The 22,944-nt window shown below is 46.2% G+C and overlaps 2 protein-coding genes, 1 long non-coding RNA gene, 1 other non-coding gene and 1 pseudogene across 8 annotated transcripts; 2 read left to right on the plus strand and 3 right to left on the minus strand.

Moving 5' to 3' along the window:
- The first annotated feature begins 626 nt into the window (after positions 1 to 626).
- Positions 627 to 5,957, plus strand: LOC120692016 (probable protein S-acyltransferase 22). Of its 3 annotated transcripts, XM_039975228.1 has the most exons (9): positions 627 to 786; positions 883 to 996; positions 1,539 to 1,886; positions 2,089 to 2,157; positions 2,246 to 2,317; positions 2,536 to 2,664; positions 3,044 to 3,124; positions 3,585 to 3,770; positions 4,956 to 5,955. In XM_039975228.1, the coding sequence occupies exons 1-9, from the start codon at positions 745 to 747 to the stop codon at positions 5,658 to 5,660; spliced, it is 1,746 nt and encodes a 581-aa protein (XP_039831162.1). In that variant the 5' UTR covers positions 627 to 744; the 3' UTR covers positions 5,661 to 5,955. The 3 variants fall into 3 exon arrangements, with proteins under 3 accessions (XP_039831162.1, XP_039831163.1, XP_039831164.1); XM_039975229.1 differs by lacking the exon at positions 3,044 to 3,124 and having other exon boundaries at positions 4,956 to 5,957; XM_039975230.1 differs by lacking the exons at positions 2,089 to 2,157; positions 2,246 to 2,317.
- Positions 5,958 to 6,432: 475 nt separating this feature from the next.
- On the minus strand, positions 6,433 to 8,089 carry LOC120692017 (UPF0434 protein Mmar10_2939-like). The gene is made up of 3 exons (XM_039975231.1): positions 7,899 to 8,089; positions 7,717 to 7,771; positions 6,433 to 6,732 (listed from the first exon to the last, which is right to left on the minus strand). Exons 1-3 carry the CDS (start codon positions 8,009 to 8,011, stop codon positions 6,637 to 6,639), a joined length of 264 nt encoding a protein of 87 aa, XP_039831165.1. The 5' UTR covers positions 8,012 to 8,089; the 3' UTR covers positions 6,433 to 6,636.
- A 2,372-nt stretch (positions 8,090 to 10,461) lies between these two features.
- Positions 10,462 to 11,758, minus strand: LOC120692886. 3 transcript variants are annotated; one of them, XR_005682773.1, is made up of 4 exons: positions 11,432 to 11,758; positions 11,269 to 11,323; positions 11,073 to 11,177; positions 10,462 to 10,713 (listed from the first exon to the last, which is right to left on the minus strand). It is a non-coding gene; the product is annotated as an uncharacterized LOC120692886 (long non-coding RNA). The 3 variants fall into 3 exon arrangements; XR_005682772.1 differs by having other exon boundaries at positions 10,464 to 10,721; XR_005682771.1 differs by lacking the exon at positions 10,462 to 10,713 and having other exon boundaries at positions 10,802 to 11,177; positions 11,432 to 11,755.
- A 260-nt stretch (positions 11,759 to 12,018) lies between these two features.
- LOC120692885 lies at positions 12,019 to 13,844 on the plus strand (annotated as a pseudogene).
- Positions 13,845 to 17,494: 3,650 nt separating this feature from the next.
- LOC120693571 lies at positions 17,495 to 17,601 on the minus strand. The gene has a single exon (XR_005683033.1). It is a non-coding gene; the product is annotated as a small nucleolar RNA R71 (small nucleolar RNA).
- Positions 17,602 to 22,944: the final 5,343 nt, after the last annotated feature.

The following is a 22,944-nucleotide window of genomic DNA, read 5'->3' on the forward strand; positions in this document are numbered from 1 at the left end:
CCAGAACGGCACAAATCTCTGCTTGTCGGCTTCTCTCTCACCCTAATACTAGAAAATATTCAGCGCCAGACTATATACTACAGACATACAGTAGCTATGCTTCCCAGGCTCCCTCGCTCGACCCTCGCCCTCGGGCCTCGTCATCGTCTCTATCTCTCTCTCCGCGCCGCGTCTGCAGCTGCGTGCTGAATCACTGCTGCAGTTTTTCTTGAAAGCATTGAATACTCCTGCAAGTCCAAGAGGGATCAACCACATTCACCTCTTGTTTAGTTGCAAACTTCAAAATTTTAAATTTTTTTCTAACATCTGCATGGAGAATTAAATCTAAACGAAATAAAAAATACATTGCACAATTTGTCTATAAATGGCGAGATGAATCTAATAAACCTAATTAGGCCGTAATTAGACGCTAAATTACTAAGTAATACTACAGTAAACAACGTCTAATGACGAATTAATTAGTCTCATTAGATTCGTCTCGCAATTTACAGACGAATTCTGTAATTTATTTTATAATTAGTCTATATTTAGTACTTTAAATATAGAAAAATATTTTTTTGAAAACTTTACACAGTCAACTAACACAGGCCCAATACGAGTCCTCGGCAGGAGCGCAGAAAGGGTACAGAAGGGGGGCCACGAAGCCATGGCACCCCCTTGACTCATTCGCATTCCGTGCTCCCCGACGGCTCCGACGAGCGCCGCCACTTCTGAAGAGGGGGTTACTTTGCTTCGTCCTCGGCGATGAGGAGACATGGGTGGCAGCTGCCTTACCACCCTCTCCAGGTCTGCTTTCTTGCTTGGTGCTCTTCCAGGTTCCAACTAGCCATGGTGCTTTCCTTGCTGTTGCTGCCGTGTTCTTGATATGTTCAAGTGGCGCAGGTGGTGGCGATAGCGGTCTTCCTGGCGCTAGGCTTCGCTTTCTACGTCTTCTTCGTGCCGTTTGTAGGGGGTGATAAGCTGCAGTATGTGGTCGTGGGCCTCTACACCCCTTTGGTGAGGAGCATCACCACCTTGATTCAGTGAAACAAGTAGTGCATGCGCTTCTTCTTCGGATTGCTCAGATCTGCATTCCTCCAACTTTTTTTTTTGCCTGCCCCACCCCCCAAAAAAAACATTAAGGACAAATAGTATTCATTATGCTATACGTTAGACGGTTAGTTGAGTAATGGGTGTTCGTCTTATCATATCAGCTTTTGTCAGCGCGACATGTATGGGCGCATGGTTTTAAATAGCCACTATGGAATTAGTAACAAAACTTGTTTACATAGAATTCCAGAAAATGTTTCCTCGTCAGGATTTCAACAAGAGTTTTGAGTAGCTGTAATGTGCTTACATTTGGGAAATCTCATTTACCTGACACAAGAGTGGTATAAATGTTTGTGGTAGTCTCGAGAACTCAGTGCTTAGATACAACAATTCCTATCTTTCCTTATTGTTGATGGAACTTTCAGAACAAAGTCTCCGTGCTGTAATTGAGTTAATCCTTGCTTCTGCATTAGTATTTGCTCATTAACCATTTTTGAGCCCTTGTACAGATCACCTGTGTTGTCGTGTTATATGTATGGTGTGCTGCAACAGATCCTGGTGATCCAGGCAATTTTAAATCGAAAAGGGTCCCAAAAATTCAAGAAAACTCTGATCATGAATGCCCAGAAGGGAAGTCATTAAGCGATGGTTGCAGTGCTGTTAATAACAGCGAGAAATTAAGCAGTATTTTTGAAGGAAAAGATGCACCATCTCACCCTGGATTTGCTGGAGTTCTTTGCTTGATATGCAGCCCGTTTTCTTGCTTATGCAAAATGTGCTTCCACTTACATGATCAATCTTCAGAACAACATGGAAGTGAAGAAGGCATGTTTTTCTGCAGCTTATGTGAGGCAGAGGTATATGACTGGGTTTTGTCTCTGTTGCCAATCAATTTTAGTGTTGGAACTTGTTCATTTAAATGCTAAACTTATGACACTCATGTCTGATGTTCCTCTTAAGTCCATTCTAAAATTAAATTAGCTCACAAATAGACACATGCCTTTTGAAAACCACAAGAAATTGGCATTTGAGTATAAATTATATGATTATGTCATCCAGGTTTTGCAGCACAGTAAGCATTGTAGAGTTTGTGACAAGTGTGTAGATGGCTTTGATGACCACTGTAGGGTAAGATTCGTTTGCTTAATTCTGATTTTTAACATGGTTTTCCTGTAAATAAATTGTATTCTTAGGTTTTGTATTCGATATCATGCAGTGGCTCAACAATTGCATAGGGAAAAGAAACTACAAAAGATTCTTCATTCTGATGGCTTCAGCAGTCCTCTTGGTAACTACAAACCACCACAAAAGCTTTGATGAGTGTTAGGTTGTAAACAGTTACCCAATGAGACATTAGTGTTGGTTATGTATTTGTACTTATTAGTAACAGACAAACACTTAAAACCCGGAATCCAGTAGGCACTGCATGTAGTCAGCATTGCTGTCCCATATCCTTTTCATTCTAGTTGATCATTGACAGGGTCTCCATGGTTTGTACACGGACAGCTTATAATGCAGTGGTTGGTCGGCGCACTTGTCTTGATTCTTTGCTTTATGAAGCGAGGGGAGTTCTCTGGGCAGATCGTCTCAAACCTTGGAAGCAGCTTCTCGATGACGGCTTTTGTAGTTGTTTTGGTGAGTTTTTTCAACAAAGAACTTCTTGAGTATCTTCTATTTACATATATTTCTCTTGAAATGCTGACAGTCTCTTAGTAGTCAGTACCACAGATTACCACCACTGCAATAACCTTGCTGATGTGTTAATTGCTGTTTCCCTACACTGTTGACACTGAGCCACAATGTATAGTGTTGTTTACTTGTTTATACGGAATGCCTGTATTAAAATGTAAACAAAAGAAAAGAGGTTTTGATTTTGAGAAGTGCGATATAAATGTCACGTGTGCTTGCTAGTGCGTATTACAACACACAAAAAAGTGAAAATATTTTGTTCGCAGTATAATTGATTAGTTCAGAACACATTGTACTTGGCCCTGATACAAATTTCCTTTCGCAGGTAACATGTACCTTACTTGCAATGATTGCAACAATACCACTCTCCCAACTTTTGTGCTTCCACATTCTTCTTATAAAAAAAGTGAGTTCGAGAACCATTACTGACCATCTAATTACCCTGTGCATGCTAAATTTGAGAAACTAGAAGGCCATGTCATTTACAATCTCTACATTTCCTTGGTGTCAGATATAGCCACTGCATGTAATAAAAAATATATATCTATTTTCACTTAAAAATACATATTTCACTGTAGTTTCTAAATTTCCATAACAATAGCTGTATTAATTAAAGATTTTGATTGGCTTATTTCTCCAGTCACTTTGCTCTTGTTGGTAAATCTGCAGATAGTGTCCAAACCGTGCTAGTCAGATGCATTTGATGCTTGATAAAAAAGAAGAAATTAAAAGGCATAAATTAAATACATCTTCTGCTTTTGAAGTTAAACCCTTGAGGAGATTTAGAACGCTAAACTTCCTAGTTTGTTGTGGAACGCAATTAATGTTGCAAGCTGATTGTGGAGTTCTTATCCACATGGATGCAGGGAATCAGCACATACGACTACATTGTAGCTTTGCGTGAGCAGGAAGAACAGCAAGAACATGTTGAGCACCAGAGCCCACAAATGTCCATCATTAGCTCTGTCACTGGATTTAGTACTACTAGCTCTGTTGGTCCTCTTCATCGTGGGGCATGGTGTACTCCACCAAGATTACTTCTTGAAGATCAGGTATGCGCTGCTACCATGTAAATCTACCATGACAAGTATACAGAATACAAAGGCTGCATTTTTTTAAATGCTGTGTAGAGACTTCATGTGGATCTTGTTTGGTTTCATATCTACCCAACTTGGTTCTGATTATTGTTTGCTTCATGTGATCTTCTACTTCTATAACTACCATTAAATTTTTCGATTCGAACTTTCTATGCTACCTCAAGCCCTCCAAATAATTCTTCAAGGCTCCCTGCTACATGACGTTGGGAGTGAGATTGAGTGACCCCCCGTGCCGCCACCCCTCACAACCCTTCCCCCACCCCTGTTACAAGCCGCTCGAGTCTTTTCTTGTTTTGCTAGATCTTACGCCAGGTCGCGCATCGTTTGTTATGTAATTGTTTTTTCTACTTACGCGATCAGGAACCATGAACTTTTGTTAGCGGTGTCTTGACTTTGTAAAAAAAATTTCTCCTCACTCAGTGAAAAATGTGCTCAGGCATGGGCGCTCAATTTTTTTTTTTTTTGGATTGGCATCTAGGGTGGACTGTTCTTATTACCTCCTCAATTTGTAAAAATATGATATCTAGGAAGCATGTAACCAGATTTCAATAACTTTGACCAATATCGCAGATGATTTAAGATTATTTGGACTGGTCATGTGGAAATGGTACCATTTGATTTGTCACAAAAATTTCTGTAGTATAATAAGTCTACAACCTTTTACTATCACTTCCATATAAACAAGTATGGTTAAAATGGCACATCAGAGACCATGTTGATGCCATGTAGTATATACGCTGTATTTCTCTTTGTTGCTACTCTTCCTTTGCATGCATTGTCATTTTTGCCATCGCCAGCATTGCACATATCTGGCTTAGCAATTGAGCAAAAGCACGATAAAGGTTGTGCTGAATACCAAACCCATTGACTGACTAGAGACTGCCTCATATCCAGTACCTCCTTGATATGTATTATGTAATTTGAAAGTAGTACTGACTGATGTCTGATGGAATTGAACCTAAAATGACAAAAAATGAGGGGAAAACAAAATAGGGGTACTGGAAGAAATGGTGCTAACAAATGAGGGATGGAAACAACAGCTCCCCCTTGTGAGATCACACTCAGCATGTACACAGTTACTGGCTTTCCTTGTCCTTTAATATCTTGTGGATACTCAATGCTCATGCTATTTTTCTGCAGTATGTCTCTCATCCGCACATGCCACAGAATTCCATGGGCAAGAAGACAAAGGAAGATGAAGGAACCAAAAGAAAACTTCCTGTAAAAATCAGTCCCTGGACACTGGCTCGCCTTAACGCTGAGGAAGTATCAAAGGCTGCTGCAGAGGCCAAAAGGAAATCCAAAGTTCTTCAGCCAATCACAAGACGCGGGGAGGTTCCTAAGCCTGACAAAAGTAGGGTGTTACTACCTGAACAATCTCCTGATGTCTGTGGAAGGACATCTGCAAGTGGAACTGATAGCAACTTGAGCGACATGGCCATTGAAACACTTGGTAGTTTGGCCCCATTGCAGCATGAAGCAAGGAGTGTCTTCCAACCAAGCATTGCATCATCCATCAGGAACCTCAACCTTACTTCATCACCAGAGAGTAGCCTGGACTCACCTGATCTTCATCCCTTCCGTGTCTCAATGTCAGGAGCAGACAAACTTCGTAGCTTCATGTCACTTGCAGCTTCAGCATCCACTGCTCAGAAAAGCATTGCGCTTTCAAGGTCAACAAGTGGCGGGTATGAGGCGTCTGGAGGTGAGGACAGCGATCGCATACCCTCAAGGATTGTGCACCGATCGTCGAATTGGACAAATGTCATTCTTAACTCGGGTCGGCGGGAAATGGCATCGGATCTAAGGATCCCTTCATCTGGAGGGTTGCCTCCAGCCTCCTAACTAGGCTGAGCTAGCTGAAGATATGATGAGTTGCTACAACTTGCTGACCTGTTAATTGGTTATGTACTGCGACCGAGCATTTGACCAGTGTTGGAACGGCATTGCCTAGTTTTCGCTATAGGAGTTTAGTGCTACGCCACTCCATTCTCATTGTCTTTCTGTTTCACAATGAATGGATATGTATGTGTACCACTCAAAGTTGACTGTTTTCTATCGCACAAAAAAAAGGTACACTGTTTTAGCATGGTCTTGTACTGTAATTTCATCCAAATTTAATCCACGGTAAGTTTGTTTTTACCACAGTTTCCTTAGCTTTCCATATAATTAGTGGAATGCCTCGCTCTGTTGCCAGAACAGGTCTCAACTCCCTCATCATTAGTTGCTTGGGGTTCACCGTTCACGGAAACACCAAAATGGCTGCGATGAAAAACGGCCAGTTCAACTGTTTTCAATTGCATGACCAACTTTTGATTAAATTTTGATAATTTTTGTTATAAATTTGACCAAACTCAAAAAGGTTTGACTAACGATAAAATTAGAATGACTTTTTTTGGGAGGGGGGATGAAGGCAGATTTTATTCTGAAATAGATTCATTATTTAGCTATTTGGTCTCAAAATTTTATTTAAACCAGATTAATTATTTACTAATTTTATTCTTAATTTAAATATTTGGTCTCAAAAAAGTAATTTCTAACCCTTGAGCATGGTGGATTTTTTAACTCTTAATTATTAGGATAAGGTAAAAGGCAATTTGAAACCGGAAGGCCGAAAAGAACCAACTTATTGTCGAACTTTTATGCATTAATGTTATTCAAGATGAAAGAATATAGCCTTTTCATGTGAACAACAACAATCATGTATCCACTTCATTACACTGAGCAAGGCAAAAAACGCCAACCATTACAACGAACACTAATTGGAAATGAGCGATATCTCAGGTATTACAACCAACGATGTCTTCTTGGTAAAGAATGATTAGATTGCTGGGCTGGGCTCTTGTTCTGATTTCTCGGAGTTGTCCTCAAGCAACATCCCATCTTTCGGAACAAGGCAAGGAATCCCATCTTCTATCTAGAGTCAGCATGAGCACAAAATAAGAGTTAAGAAAAAATTATCAACAACATTACTAGTGCCGGGACCAAATGTTAATATACAGTTAAAGAGGGGTGCAAGATAGAAGATTTAGGCCTTGTTCAGCCGCTCTGGAACCGATACAGGCCAGGAACCATTCCGGAAGCGGATCAAGTGAATCCCATTGTTTCACTCAATCCTTGCCTTAGTTCCGTTCCTGCCTTGGATCCGATCCGGAGGAGCTTAGAAGTGGATCCATTCCGGGCCAAAAAGTGAGAAAAAAATGCAAACCGGCCCAGTTTTCATTCCAAGCCAGGCCGAAACGAACGGCCCATCCAAGTCCCACCTTGCTTGGAATCGGGCCATGTCCATCCGACCGGAACAGGCCGCATTCCGGGCCGTTCCGGGCCGAACCGAACAAGGCCTTACGCAATAAGAAATGATTTGAAATGTTTGGAAACAGCACCTTCATAGATTCCACCATTTGCGCAGTTCAAGTTTTTGTCTAAGCATAAAAAGTATAAAATCGATGCAAATCATTTATCTGTTCCCCATTTTTCCAATTGTGATCAGTTGATTATGAGCCACTTGGTGCGTGCACCCTGATCATTTGATTTCCCACACTTCCTATTAAGTTTACCCCGACGACCCCAATAAGCTCATGTCGACCCACAAAGATACTTGTAGCAGTAACACTTGGTTCTGGAAAGAGAACCACTAAATTTCGTTCCCAATTGGGTCTGAAAATGCTACGCAAGACCTGAACATGCTGAAATGAATTCCACTCTGAGCTGACAAAATACAGGGCCCCAAACATTGGCTGATTCCTAGGTTTGGTTTGCAGCCACTCGCTAGTGCTAGAAACCCATTATTCTCTCTCCTTTCATGAACGCTTTCTTTTACTCAGGCAATACAACAAACAGATTGCCGGCATACGTACACAAAGCAGGAAGCCGGAACGGCGGAGGGGCGAACAGGACTCACCGGGAAGGACACGCCGACGGCGTCGCTGACCAGGGACCCGCTGGCCTCGCAGTACCTGCTCAGCGAAAGGATTCGCGCAGGCACTTCAGTAAGCGTGGAGGGATCAATGGAGAAGATGCGCAGAGCGGAGCACGGGGCCCAAAGGGGAGACCGACGCCACCTTTTCTGGCCCGCTTGCCTACCTGAGAGGCTTCTTGGAGAGGGGGCAGACCAGCACGTCGGCGAGAGCCTGCGGGATGCCCCGGCGGCCGGCGCCGGCGTGGCCGCTGAACAGCATCGACGCCGTCCGCCTCATCGCGCTTTTCTTTTTGGTGTGGTCGGTTCGGCCCGGCAACCACCCGCCGCCTAATGGTCGCGGGCTGAGACGGGCCCCAATTCGACTCCAAATATCTGCCCTCCTGAATTTGGGCCCAAGAATTCTGCATCCTTCTTCCATCTTCTTTTAATTCTAGAAAAAGTTCTTCCAACCTCCCTCAACTATTGTCATTATTTGATTTACCTCATTCAATAAAAAAACCGGATTAACCGGATGTTTATGCTCCTCGAATTATTAAAATCAGCCAATTACATCCATAGACAGTTTTCAAAGTGCTTTTAGCCGACGCAGTGCCATACTAGCTGTCGTACGCGGCACCACGTAGCCAAGATGGAGGTAAATTGAACTTTCACGATAGTTCAGTGAGATTCATTAGGCTTTATAAAAAATGTGAAAAATATTATATATAGAAATCTAAATATTTTTTCTAGAATAAATGTGTATTAAAAAAATACTATATTCAATATTATAAAATTATAGACATATTCTTTTAAATAAAAAATCATAGATATTTCTTTCCATGTTCCTTGTGCATCGGTATTATGCACTGTTATTCAGATAAATCGTCGAATTGTATTGAAACCCTATAAAAACTTCTATTTTTTTTCCTTCCTTCCCTGTACGTAGAACAGAGCATGGCACACGCTGGGATACGTGATTCCGAAGGTCGGGGCCCTCACCGCAATCTGCATGGTGGCGCCCGGGTATACCTGGGCTAGCGCGCACCCATAGCGAGGCGTGGCGTGACTAGTAGTGGTTTGTGGCGGCGTTCACCTTACTGGCGGTAAATCGTCGGTTACTGGTGATTTTTACCGTTACCGCTACTTGGCGGCAACACTTACCGGTAGCGGTAACCGGTGTTTTCCGATTCAAAATTTAAAAATACAAAAGTTAAAAAACGATTACCGCTACAGTAAAAACGGTAAAATCTACAGTGCAAACGGTAAGGTGAACCCTACTTTGTGGTCTGTTGGTCGCTAAAGTAGGCGGCGAGGACGACCCAGACTAGACAGTCATGGTATGGAAACGGCAGGGGCAACTGGTGGCGGTGAGGAGAGGGGCACTAAAACTCGCCCTTTTAGTGCGAAGATTTATGGATATTAATTATCGAACAGGCATAGATTAATTAGCTAGGAGTTGGATTTAATTAATCATCTTTTAAATTTGCACGGTGATTCATATATTTTGACTTAAAATAAACTCTCTATGATGTTATAATGTTAAATAATATTTTGGTATTTTAATGTATATTTGCTTTAGAAAAAAATATATGCATTTTCTTAAAAATATTTCTACAATTTTTTTTAAAGTTCTAGAGATCTCCCTGAACTATCGTGAAAGTTCAATTTACCTCTCTTATGGTTGACATGGTGTCATGTAGGACAGCTGGCGCGGTGCCACATCAACCCATGATATCTTTGAAAACCATCTAGATAGGTAAATTGGCTAGTTTCAATAGTTCAAGAAGCACAAACATCAAGTTTTCTAGTTGAAGAAGGTAAATCGAATAATGACAATAGTTTAGGAAGGTCGGAAGGACTTTTTTTTTCTTTAATCCTCTCGTTCCAAATATCTATTTAATCCTCTCGTTCCAAATATCTATGACCCAGCCCATTTGAAGAGTTCAGCCTCGCACTCACTGTAGCCTAGTGGTTACAAAAGTCTCGGTAGCACCTGAGGTTCTGGGTTCGACTCTTCATGGAAGCGAATATTTTGGGATTTAACGGCGTTGTGCATTCAATGGTAGGCGACGTTTCCGTCGAAAGCGAGGCGCCTGTGGTGACTTCGTCAATCTCGAAGATTTGCCGGTTCAGTCTTCGAAAATGCTCATAAGGGTAGGGTTTGCGTATGTGTATTCATAGAGGTATGAGTGTGCGTGCATTATGAGTGTCTTAGTTGTTCTGTGTAATCTAAAAAAACTAGCTTTGCTCGAATTGGATCCGTATTATTTGCTCCGCTCAAACTTGTATGACAACGGCATGATCATTGCATCTAACGTCCCTTCTTATTTAACACAACCAGATTCGTAGTAGCGTAGAGGAAATTATAATTTGGCTCCAAAGGGATTTAATGTCCTAGCATCGCTGGGTCAATATGATGTTTTGTGGTTACCCTATAGAAACTTGACGCGGTTCAAACTGCGACAGTTGGTAATTGATACGAGTAGAGTAGAACCACCCAAGACGAGTTTTTGGTTATCGATGGTTGTACACGCATCAAATGCACAACGGCTGCAAAAGTAACTTGCAGTTGCACATGCCACTATAGCTCTTTATTTTATCACGCCATCACGCCCACTGATGGCTCTCTGCAGTCACGCGCATCCGGTCCGTCCGCTCGCATCCTATGGTGACCAGCGCATACCAGCTCCTTTCCTTCACGTATTGGGCTTCAGCTCAACACAGCACGGCCCAAACTCCACGGAGCCATCAGCCGGTTCGCCTGCCGGTCCCGCGGCTGCTGCGCCAGGGGCGGCGTTGTGCCTGGGCTCCTCGACGGTGAGATCCAGTCTTGTTGCCGACATGTCACTCCACCACGGACGAGGTAGAGACCACCGGCGTGTGAGCTCCAGCTGCAGAGCATGGGCACAGAGTCACCAAACCACCCCGAGCGCGGCCGCAAAGCTCAAGCTTGAAGAAGCTCGAAACTCAACCTTGAAGAAGCTAGAAAGAAGCCATGTTCTGCAAATCTTGAAGAAGCATTGTGTTTTGTAAATTGTGCAGGTGCTAGCAATTTGAGCAAGTTGTGATTGTATAGGAATGAGAAAAATTCTGCAAAATGTATGGCTTGAAAATTATCACTGGAATGCACAAATGTTCCTGCAAATTGTATACATTGCAAGTTGTCACTGAAAAGCACAGAATGTTGTATTGCTCTCTAGCAAAGCATCAGTGTCAACTGTTAGATGATCCCTTTTATAGTTTCAGCTCTTGGACACTCTGTTAGATGATTCCTTTTATCTTCCTTTCATTTGCACAAACATATCTGCAGGACCTAACCTTCCCTCGGACTTTCTTTTATTTGAGAACCTTTTTCTAACCTCAAATCTTTTTTGACCTCCATAGCTAGTTCAAACATCCAAGCCTCTTCTACAGTATTGAACTCCATGCCAACTTGCGGCAGCAAACCAGACAGCAAACCCTCCCTACAATGAAACAAAATAATTTGGTGGTACTTTAAACAACTAAAATCTATCTGATCTCATGGGAAAAATAAACAACCGTGACAGTACACACCTATTTGCTTCCATCTCATATATGCAGATTTCTTTTTGTTGTAGGAACACAGAATCTAATGAGGGGCCAGGGAAAGAGTTAGGCAGCAAATTTAATGGGTCGATCAAATGAAATGCAAGAAGAATGGAGGGATCAGTACATAGGAGGAGGAAGATTAACACACCTGGTGCTTCCACGATGGCAAACGAGATCGCTGCAGGCGACCGCCGCCCTCAAGACTCGCCGTTGCATCCGGCGCCGTCGCGCTTGCACCAGAAAGAGGCGCCGTCGCGCCAAAAATAGGAGTACTCGCGCCAAAAATACTAGCAGCCGATGGCTCCGTGGAGTTTGGGCCGTGTTGTGTTGAGCCGAAGCCCAATACGTGAAGGAAAGGAGCTGGTATGCGCTGGTCACCATAGGATGCGAGCGGATGGACCGGATGCGCGTGACTGCAGAGAGCCATCAGTGGGCGTGATGGTAGAGGATCTCGTTCCACCTAAGCAGTACCGTACCGTGGCTCCGGGTGTGATAGTAACCGAACAGTGGTAGCTGGAACGAGCGGCCCGTGCGCACGGCGCAGTGGTTGGGAGGGTAGCTGCTACGTGCGGCCCAGCCGCCCCCAGAACAACCAAATCGTGGCACCGGAGCTACTTCCTCTTCTAGCAGGTTTGTCTACCTGATCGCTCTTGTTTTGGGGGTAGGTGCAAGCGACGGCTTCCTGTTTTCGGTGCGGCACCCGGCCCGGGTGCTGCGCTGCTTATATGCAACCACCCGCTGCTGCTCCTCGTTCCAAGCCCACACCCGCCACGCCCGTGCCTGCGCGACCCGACGGCCAGCCAGACCGGCCATGGACATGGCGCTGCCCGTCCCGCTGCTGCTCGGCTCCATGGCCGTGGCCGTGGCCGTCGCCGCCTGCCTCCTCCTCCTCCTCCGCGGCCGCGGCGGGAAGCAGCGCCCGCTACCGCCGGGGCCGCGGGGGTGGCCGGTGCTGGGCAACCTGCCGCAGCTCGGCGCCAAGCCGCACCACACCATGCGCGACCTGGCGCGGGAGCACGGCCCGCTCTTCCGCCTCCGCTTCGGCAGCGCCGAGGTCGTGGTGGCCGCGTCGGCGCCCGTGGCCGCGCGCTTCCTCCGCGCCCACGACGCCAACTTCAGCAGCCGCCCGCCCAACTCGGGCGCCGAGCACGTCGCCTACAACTACCAGGACCTCGTCTTCGCGCCCTACGGCGCGCGCTGGCGCGCGCTGCGCAAGCTCTGCGCGCTCCACCTCTTCTCCGCCCGGGCGCTCGACGACCTGCGCGCCGTCAGGGAGGGCGAGGTCGCGCTCATGGTCGGGGACCTCGCGCGCCGCCGCGGGGGTGGCGCTGGGGCAGGTGGCCAACGTCTGCGCCACCAACACGCTCGCCCGGGCCACGGTGGGGCGCCGCGTCTTCGCGGCCGACGGCGGGGAGGGCGCCAGCAGGGAGTTCAAGGACATGGTGGTCGAGCTCATGCAGCTCGCCGGCGTCTTCAACGTCGGGGACTTCGTGCCCGCGCTGGCCTGGCTCGACCCGCAGGGCGTCGTCGCCAGGATGAAGCGCCTGCACCGCCGCTACGACGACATGATGGACCGGATCATCAGGGAGAGGCAGGCCGCCGAGGAAGGCAAGGACCTGCTCAGCGTGCTCCTGGCCAGGATGCGGGACCGGCAGCCGCTCGCCGACGGCGAGGACGGCACGATCAACGAGACCGACATCAAAGCGCTTCTCCTCGTGAGTGCTCTCGATTGATCACGAATCTTGAATCTTGATGGGACCGGCTGCTGATTTGCTTGTTCGTCGTTTTCGTGGGCAGAACCTGTTCACTGCTGGGACGGACACGACGTCCAGCACGGTGGAGTGGGCGCTGGCCGAGCTCATCCGGCACCCGGACGTCCTCGCCAAGGCGCAGCAGGAGGTCGACGCCGTCGTCGGCCGCGGCCGCCTCGTCTCCGAGGCCGACCTCCCGCGCCTCACCTACCTGGCGGCCGTCGTCAAGGAGACCTTCAGGCTGCACCCGTCCACGCCGCTGTCGCTGCCGCGCGTCGCCGCCGAGGAGTGCGAGGTGGACGGCTACCGCATCCCGCGGGGCGCCACGCTGCTCGTGAACGTCTGGGCGATCTCCCGCGACCCGGACGCATGGCCCGAGCCGCTCGAGTTCAGGCCGGACCGGTTCCTCCCCGGCGGCTCGCACGACGGCGTCGACGTCAAAGGGAGCGACTTCGAGCTCATCCCGTTCGGCGCCGGCCGGAGGATCTGCGCGGGCCTCAGCTGGGGCCTGCGCATGGTGACGCTCATGACGGCCGCGCTGGTGCACGCGCTGGACTGGCACCTCGCCGACGGCATGACCGCCGACAAGCTGGACATGGAGGAGGCCTACGGGCTCACCCTGCAGCGCGCCGTGCCGTTGATGGTCCGGCCGGAGCCCAGGCTGCTGCCGTCTGCCTATGCAGTAGAGTAAAAACGGAAGCGTATGTATGAAATCGGGCTTTTGTACGGCGAGGTCATCAAGTATAAACGACGATGTAGTATACTCTTGTGGTGCAATAAATAATATTCATTTAGATGTTAGTTTTTCAATACTTAGTTTTCAGACTAGTTTCTATGTAGAAGAAAATGTAATATTCACTTACTACGCTGTACGTAGTGCCATTTAGGATTTAGCCGTATAGCGAAATTGGAATGACGCCTGACTGGCTGACTGCTTGCCGATTCCTGTTGCCACAGCTCGTCAACACTGTACAAGTGGAAATCAGTTGCTCAACGTGGCACAATGAGCTGCACCGTGCTTTCATGCTTGCTTTTGCTTATGAGCAGCGAATGTGTCCTGTGCTGTCAAGGTCGCCTGTACTGTGAGGCTGTGAGAACGTACTGGGTGGGTACTATTGACAACGGACGGATAAGGGCTGTGTTGGTTAAAGCTGAAAAAATTTCGCGAAACTGTAGCAAATCATTAATTAATTATTGTCATTAGATTCGTCTCGAAATATTACACTCATCTCTAAATTTTTTTACAAATAGACCTCATTTAGTACTCCATGCGGAAGTTTGTCTTTTCGTGAAATCCTGATTTCACATGAAACCAAACGCGCCCAAGGATGCTGGACTAATAACTTTTTTCGATCAAAAGTATACTGTACCAACTCAATCGGTGTAGGGCAATATTGACCTTTCTTTCGATGTTGGATCAACGGGATGCACGACAACAGGACTGTGCAGCCGCTGTTTTCTTCTTCCTTCAGGATTCAGGTGCGTTGTCATCGGGTGAGGCTGGATCGGAGCAGCAGCGTTTGTTGAATGTTGACGTGAAAAACTCAATAGGTGGCCCCACAAATCAATGATGTGGCAGGAATTCATTATTTTAACTAATTATTGGGAATTATTGGAGATGAGTTTTTTCCCAAATTTTTTTTGGTAAGCTCAAAAGGCAGAGCACATCTAATAGCCTAGCTATCATACCTTGGCTAACTAGAAAAGTAGAAACATCTCTTAAAACTGGATCCAAAAGACTCATAAAAATACCACTCCCTCGCTACACTGCTAGTCATCCCCGCTCCTTCACTCGTCAAAGATACCGACATGGTGCGCGACAGAAGAGATGACTCCTCTCGCCTCTTGCGAGACGGAGCCTCCCGGCTCTGGCGCACCTAGCGCCGGCGCCACCACCACTCCTCCCAGCCCCCGACGCCCTCCAACCCTCGCCGGCGTCGCGCCAGAGACCGCCGCTTGCGACCCCAAGGGCTTCGGCACACTCGGCGAGGTTCGTGCCCCCTGTCAGGCCGGGGGAAGCTTTCCAGGACATCCTCCTCCGGGACTTCTGTTGACGGTCGTTAAATGCGAAATATAACCGTCAACTATGCTCATAAAAGAAGAAAAATTATACCTCTTACTCACATATTTGTATCACTAACTAAGCTCCACAGTTGTTTTTGAAGATCTATGATTTCAGGAGCACAAGTCCGGAATAAGAAGAAAACACGATGAATACGCACACAAAGTCGCAAATGATCGCGTCCTGCATAACACATGCAAAAGGAGGCCCATAAACCAGACCAAACCGACCAACCAAGCCCCGGCACCGACCATCTGACATCAGGACCCACCAGGCAGAGTATCAGAGAACGACAGTGGCCAAAGACGGCAAGAGGGGGTCGGCCGACCCCACATGTCAGGGTTTCCCGCTGATTTTTGGCGGGAATCCTAATCTTATCCTCCTAATGGCGGTTTGGCATGTTTCCATACAAGGAGATGGCGGGAATCGACCTCAAGCACTATATAAATGGGCCTCCCACCACTCTCACCACACACACCACTTGAAGGCCTCTTTCTCACTCACATTTGTGACTTGTACTCTTTAGGGTAGTGGAGCTAGGCTAGTACTTCATCTCTTTAGTGAATCCAGTCATCCTTAGGGTCAGCGAGCAATCCTCGGCCTCTGGTATGGCCACTGTTCGCCTACACGGCCGTTTACACCATTTACACGGCGTGTAAACGCTACTCGATGGGTAGCCGTGTAGGCCGGTTAGCCGTGTAAAGCCGTATAAACCCATTTTCACCATTTATATGGCCATTTAAATGGCCGTGTATTTCGACTATTTGCTACACGGTCAGTGACCGACTGTTCAATGTTTAACGTTTAGGCTAACACTGGGTATGGCTTTATATTCCGACTTTCGTTATGCTATTCATATTGAGTTCGTTCTTGGTTATTTTGCTATGTTCGTAGCTTGCTTAGCCTTGATCTGTGCTTTATCAAGTTATATTAGTTGCTTGCTTAGACCGGATGATCTGGGTAAGGATATTGGTTCTTTGTGGTTTCGGGCTTGCCTTAGCATCTTACTTGTCCATCCGAAGGGTGGGGGACCCGGGGGTGCTAGGGTAGTGACCTCGTATGCGGGCATGGTGCCCGGGTATGCGGGATTCTTCGAATATGACGGTGCTCTACGGTGTGACTGGGGTAGACCGTAGGTGGTGACAGCCCTGTCGGTCCGCCGGGAAGCTGCTTCTCGGTTAGCGTACTCCCCGACGTACGGGTATTGTGTAGTAGTTCATGCAAAGATGAAACGAGACTAGATGTTCTCCAGTGCGGGTCATTCTCCCCGGTGTCCCTAATTTCCCGGCACCTGCAGCTCTAAGCATGTAGTTAACGTAACTTATCTGCTAACATGAATAGTATACTAGGAATCTGTGCCTATGCTCCCACTAACCTTAGAATTGCTTGTTTATTCTTTATTCACGAGAGTTGGCTGTTCTGTGTGTGTCACATTACCCCGGATTATCTTTTATTTATCACTTACCCTTGTATAGTCAGTGGTCTTCATCTTACTTCATACGTGTCATGGTTATGAAACTAGTAAATAAACTTGACACAACCTAGCCATCCCTTGGGAAAATATAAATAACGATACCCTAAATACTTCCAGGTGAAATGCTACAACGGTATATCCGTGCGCTTGCGGATCCTTCTGTAAACATTAAGACATACCAACACGGCATTTCTGTGGCGTCGTTGCTAGGAACTAACCCCTCCTAGTGGCGACGCTAAGAAATGTCAACAAGCATTTCTGGCGCTGTTGCCGGTGATGGCACTAGGTGTAAAGATATTTACTAAGTACATAAACATGGCAATATAAGTAAGAGGTACCTACTGCTTATACAGGCTAATTTATCTTTTTATTTTCTCCTGATTGGATGAAAATAGGGTAGTGTATGTCTGGTTTCTCCTTGCCGACAAACTTTGTTGAAAATCCCGAGAAGCTCGTGAGAAGGGCCCAACCTCGCGTCGTCCCTCCTCCGATCTCGCAGTCGACAAGCGAGCCAGCCTTCCAAGCACCATCAACGATCACCGAACCCATGGTTGAGAAGACTCTCCGTGACTTCTTCGTCCCCTCAGCTGCCAATGTGGCAACTGGACCCAACGTTGATGTTGGGGACATGAACTTTGAGCTGAAGTTCAACCTCATTAACATGGTGCAGGCTACCCCATTCTGTGGCATGCCGAATGAGGACGCCAATGCCCATCTCCAGAATTTTGTGGAGCTCGTCAAGACCGTAACCATACGGGGCGTTACGGCTGATGCCATCAGGCTCCGCCTGTTTCCTTTCTCCCTCCTTTCTCCCTCCCGGGGAAGGCGAAACAGTGGTTTTATCAGAACAAGGAAGCCATCAGCACGTGGTACAAATGTTCCACAGCGTTCCTCGCTAAATTCTTTCCGTTGGGCAAAACAAATGCCCTACGAGAAAGAATTTCAAGTTTCTAGCAGACATGGATGGAATCCATCCCAGAAGCTTGGGAGAGATTGTAAGAATACATACTCGCCTGTACTCATCATGGGATGGACGAGTGGCTCGTACTCCAAAGCTTCTACAACGGCCTAACGACAACATCTAGAGCCCATCTCGATGCAGCTGCTGGAGGAGCCTATCTTGACCTTACAATTGCCAAGGCTACAGCCTTAATTGAAAAGATGGTCTCCAACCAGGGCTGGAACGAGGAGCGTTCCCAGCCTAGAACCAAGGGCGGAATGCATACCGTCAAGAAGACAGACATGCTCGTCGCCAAGCTGGACCTCCTACTGAAAAAGCTTGATGAAGGGAACCGACCACAGATGCATGTTCCCGTCCATGCCATAAACTCGTACTTTACGTGCAAGGTTTGTGTTGACGGTAGACACTCGGGGAATGGCTGCCCCGAGACTCGAGAAGATGCAGCCTACATCAACAACAATAACACCAGGTTCCGTCCACAAGGAGGCTAGGGGTGGAGTCAGGCACGCCCACCATTCCAAAGAGGAGGTAACAATTTTAACTCAAATTTCAATTCGAATTTTAATTCGAACCAACCCTCCTTGAGAGATCTTGTTTTTGGCCAAGCTAAAATAAATGAATCTTTAAACAAAAAGCTTGTTGCCAATGATAATATTTTAGAAGACATAAATGCAAAAGTTGAAACTCTTTCTTCTACTCTTAAAAATCAATTAAGTTTCAACAAAATAATAGAAACACAACTTGCTCAAATCGTTGCTGCTGTTCCTGTTTCTGAGTCCGGGAAGATTCCGGGGCAACCCGAATCTCCCATTGAAACTGCAAATATGGTGTCTACCGGGTGGGGCAACCTTCTCCGGCAGACTTTCCGCACTAACCATGCAGGCAGGTACAATCCCCCGAAGAATGACGAAGGGCAGGCACTCTGGGGTGCACCTGAATCCCAGCCGGAAGTACCTACGACCACACGATCCAAAAGAGGACGTGCAAAGAAGGTGTGGCGTAAGGTCGCAAGCTCGTCCTCGTCTAATTCTCCAAGATGAGCCGAGCAGTGGTAATCACAGCAAGAGAAAGGTCCCGCTCGTCAGACTCAAAACGACGAGCCCTTGCCGAAGGTAAATCGGTACGTATCTCATATTTATTTTCCATCATTTTACTTTTCTCGACTTTTTCGATTTCTCCCACTGCATATTTGAATTTTGAAAACATCATTGCAAGCTAGAAATTTTTCTAGCACTTTTTCTATTTTTTTAATCCAAAAAAATATTTCCGAGCATGAAAATCCTTTGAAAAATAATTTTGAATATCTTTCGAAGCAAAGTTTGGTCGGGCACCCAAAATTTCAAAACTTATAGCCGTTAGGGAGCCCCTGGGCCCTGGCTGTCAGCCAGTGGGCCCACAGGGGGGCCGGCCGAACCCTAGGGTCGGCCGACCCCACCTAGCAACGGCTCCCTGCCACTTTTTTCCAACGGCTAGTGATCATTGTGTTCAGCTCCTAGCTGTTGTGCCTAGGCATTCTCTCTTTAAATAGAGGCCGAGAAGTGGGTGTTGAGCTCTCACACTCAACTCTCATTCACTCACTCCCTCTCAAACTCTCTCAAACTTTGCTCTCAGGATTTCATTGGATTTTTGCTCAAGATTTGATTTCAAGAGACCTCTCTCTCTCATTTCTTTGCTGCAAGAAAGAAGGAGCAACTCGCGGGTAAGAACATTCATTTCGGTTTCACTAACGTAACTCATTTCGAGTTGCACGTATTTTTGTTCCATCATGAAAGGCTTAGGGCGGAAGATCTCTGGCGCACTCAAAAAGATGATGGGTGGAAGTTCATCCCATTCTCGGGGTGGCTCAAGCTCGTACACACCCGAACCTACACCTACACCAATCACGATGAACTATGAGGAAGAAGAATAATATGAAGAGATGCAAGCCGAACCGCAAGCTGAGGTCATAGAGATTGATGCAGAAGATGCACCGTACCTCGACTTGCGAGATGATCATGAACGACAAGGCTACACCATCCTCAAGAACAGAAGCTTCGTCCACACCCGAGCATTCGATCCGGACCTCCTCATCAAAACAGGTATGTACGAAGAATTCTCTAACGTTTGGCATGCAGTTGAATGGGATAATTTCGTTTCCATTGAGGAGTATGGTTCTCGACTCCTCACCATCCAATTTCTTGGCACTCTTCGGGAGGTGGAAAACGGGGTTTATTTTCGACTTTTCGAGAAAGAGTATTTGCTTTCTTGGAAAACTTTTGCCGGCCACCTCGATTTCAACAAACGCTGGTCGATTTCTCTCGATCGAGCTTGCCGCGGTTTAAATCGTCATGAATTTTGGGGCCAGATTTCGGGTCAAGTTGTCCATGGCAAGTTCGTACCTCGGTGCGGCGATATTCATAATCCAACTCTTCAGTTGATGCACAAGTGGTTAACCATCACTCTCTTTCCAAGAGATGATGTCCGATCCGTGCGCAACGATGAGTTGCTCATTCTTTATGCCATGGTCAACAAGATCAAAATCTCCCCCCACACAAGTTTTGGTTAAGCAATGGCTTTCGAATTTCAAGATTACGGGTCCTATTGAATGCACTTCTTTGATTACTCGTATCACTACACGTATTGGTGCCTTAGAGGGGAATTCTATTCCTTTCATTGAGGGCGACCGTACGTATATCGATGAGGCTTATTTGATCCAAGGTCACACACTCAAGAAAGGCCTGAATGATTCTTTGATTTTCTTTTACTTGGGCTATACAAATGAGATTCTGCTGCCCAATGCGGAGTTCCATTTGTATAATTGTCATTCGCTAACCATCTCTCTCGCTCCACGAGAAGGAGGTCGTAGGCATAGATCTTCTGGTTTGCCTGGCAGTATGACAAGAAGCAGGACCAGAAGAGAGGCAGATCCGACACCACCGCCTCAGCATCCACATCACTCACATCAACATGAGGCCGGTGGTTCGTCATGGCACAGTGCTAGCACAGAGGAGTGGACACGGCAGGCACCAAGCCGCTTATCCACAAGTTCCAGCTCCGGTGGAGCCCCGAACCTCATCAGACGGACGTCCTCGTCCCGAGGTTTCGGTGCCATCACCCATCATTTAGGTGAGCTGCGGGTGCAGGGCGACAACATACAGGAGACGCTGAACCAACACATCGATTCTACCCAAGCATGGCAGCATCACACTGGCAAAAGGATCCTCGACATGGAGCAGTCGCAGTTGCAGCAACAGGACGAGTGGAGGGCATGCTGCCGCTGGACGGGTTTCAACTCCGGTCAGCCGTAGTAAGCCTGAAGCTAGTTTGGGGGCGGACCCCCATGAGAGGTAACTTGTATCATTTATCTTTACTACTTTTATAACCTTGCATGAAACCTACAAAAATTTACAAAATCAGAAAACCCATAAAAATTTGCATAACTAAAAACAAATAAAAACTTGCAAAAACTTAGAAAATAGAAAAAATATTTCTTTTAATATGTATAGTAAGCATGATGTAAGTTTTCCTTGTTGAGATGATAAATCGTTGTTCTGTTAATTTTCTTCATATGCTTAGTTACAACTTTATGCTCTACCTAGTTTTGGGTTTGTTGGCTTAAAATGTTCAAACCTTAAACTTGAAACTTGAGGGTAGCAAAAAGCAAAAAGCATGAACCAAATCTAAATTGTTGTGAGCTATGATATGGTTAAGTAGAGTTGCTATGATCTTCTCTTATGTGATACTTGACATCCGGAGTATTTAATTTTTGGAAACACAAAAATATAATAAAGTTCCTCGATGATATGAAAATTCATATCCAAAGCCATATGTTGTTTTTCATTACAAAATCTTCCACATATGCAACTTGTTATCTTATTGAGCTTTGTCAAATTATTGTGGCCCTTAGTGAGATTCATTTCATACTCCCATGATCAAGATCACGTACACGTTTCCACCACATGCTATGCTTCTACACTAGAAGTGAGCAAAATTTCACCCATCCACAAAATAAAACTCCAAGTCCATGTATAACATATCTCTCAAAAACATGTCAAGGATATGGGGCTATGAGAAAATAAAAGATGCATACCCAAAGAAGGTATGCCACATGCTTAGCCATGTCAAAAAAAAAAGAAAAGATAGCCCCTTATCCAAAAAGAGAGAAAAAGGAGAGATGGTGCATACAAAAGGAGTTCATACACCACCCACCAAAAATATCCACACACTTGCACATCTTTATGAAGGTTTATGACTTGTTTCTCCTTTGGATCCGGTCTTTGACTTAGCAAAATATGAGAAGTAGGTATGCCTTCAAATCCTCCATACCTACAGCTCCACAAAAACAGACATTAGAGATAGGTTGAGGAAGAAACGCACAATAAAAAGCCTTGGTGAGGAATTATACACATTGAGCGACCTACAGCTCCACAAAAACAGACATTAGAGCTAGGCTAGTACTTCATCTCCTTAGCGAATCCAGTCGTCCTCGGGGTCGGCGAGCAATCCTTGGCCTCTGGTATGGCTTTGTATTCCGACTTTCGTTGTGCTATTCATATTGAGTTCGTTCTTGGTTATCTTGCTATGTTCGTAGCTTGCTTAGCCTTGATCTGTGCTTTATCAAGTTATATTAGTTGCTTGCTTAGACCAGATGATCTGGGTAAGGATATCGGTTCATTGTGCTTTCGGGCTTGCCTTAGCATCTTACATGTCCATCCGAAGGGTGGGGGACCCGGGGGTGCTAGGGTAGTGACCTCATATGCGGGCATGGTGCCCGGGTATGCGGGATCCTTCAAATATGACGGTGCTCCACGGTGTGACTGGGGTAGACCGCAGGTGGCGACAGCCCTATCGGTCCACCGGGAAGTTGCTTCTCGGTTAGTGTACTCCCCGACGTTCGGGTATCGTGTAGGAGTTCATGCAAAGATGAAACAGGACTAGATGTTCTCCAGTGCGGGTCATTCTCTCCGGTGTCCCTAATTTCCCGGCACCTGTAGCTCTAAGCATGTAGCTAACGTAACTTATCTGCTAATATGAATAGTATACTAGGACTCTGTGCCTATGCTCCCACTAACCTTAGGATTGCTTGTTTATTCTTTATTCACGAGAGTTGCCTATTCTGTGTGTGTCACATTACCTCGAATTATTCTTTATTTATCACTTACCCATGTATAGTCAGTGGTCTTCATCTTACTTCATATGTGTCATGGTTATGAAACTAGTAAATAAATTTTACACAACCTAGCCATCCCTTGGGAAAATATAAATAACGATACCCTGAATACTTCCGGGTGAAATGCTACACCGGTATATCCGTGTGCTTGTAGATCCTTCTATAAATGTTAAGACATACCAACATGGCATTTTCGTGGCGCCGTTGCTAGGAACTAACCCCTACTAGTAGCGACGCTAAGAAATGTCAACAACTTCCATGTCA

The sequence above is a fragment of the Panicum virgatum genome, chromosome 9N (genome assembly GCF_016808335.1).
Source record: "Panicum virgatum strain AP13 chromosome 9N, P.virgatum_v5, whole genome shotgun sequence".
Classification (NCBI taxonomy): Eukaryota; Viridiplantae; Streptophyta; class Magnoliopsida; order Poales; family Poaceae; genus Panicum; species Panicum virgatum.

What these genes read in the sequence shown, in the direction of transcription:
- LOC120692016 (XM_039975228.1), top strand. Translation starts at nt 745, where the DNA reads ATGAGGAGACATGGGTGGCAGCTGCCTTACCACCCTCTCCAG. An exon ending in TGGGCCTCTACACCCCTTTG is followed by an intron (nt 997 to 1,538) that starts GTGAGGAGCATC and finishes GCCCTTGTACAG; the next exon opens with ATCACCTGTGTTGTCGTGTT. An exon ending in ACATTCTTCTTATAAAAAAA is followed by an intron (nt 3,125 to 3,584) that starts GTGAGTTCGAGA and finishes ACATGGATGCAG; the next exon opens with GGAATCAGCACATACGACTA.
- LOC120692017 (XM_039975231.1), bottom strand. Translation starts at nt 8,011, where the DNA reads ATGAGGCGGACGGCGTCGATGCTGTTCAGCGGCCACGCCGGCGCCGGC. An exon ending in CTCTCCAAGAAGCCTCTCAG is followed by an intron (nt 7,772 to 7,898) that starts GTAGGCAAGCGG and finishes TTCGCTGAGCAG; the next exon opens with GTACTGCGAGGCCAGCGGGT. An exon ending in CCGTCGGCGTGTCCTTCCCG is followed by an intron (nt 6,733 to 7,716) that starts GTGAGTCCTGTT and finishes TGCTGACTCTAG; the next exon opens with ATAGAAGATGGGATTCCTTG.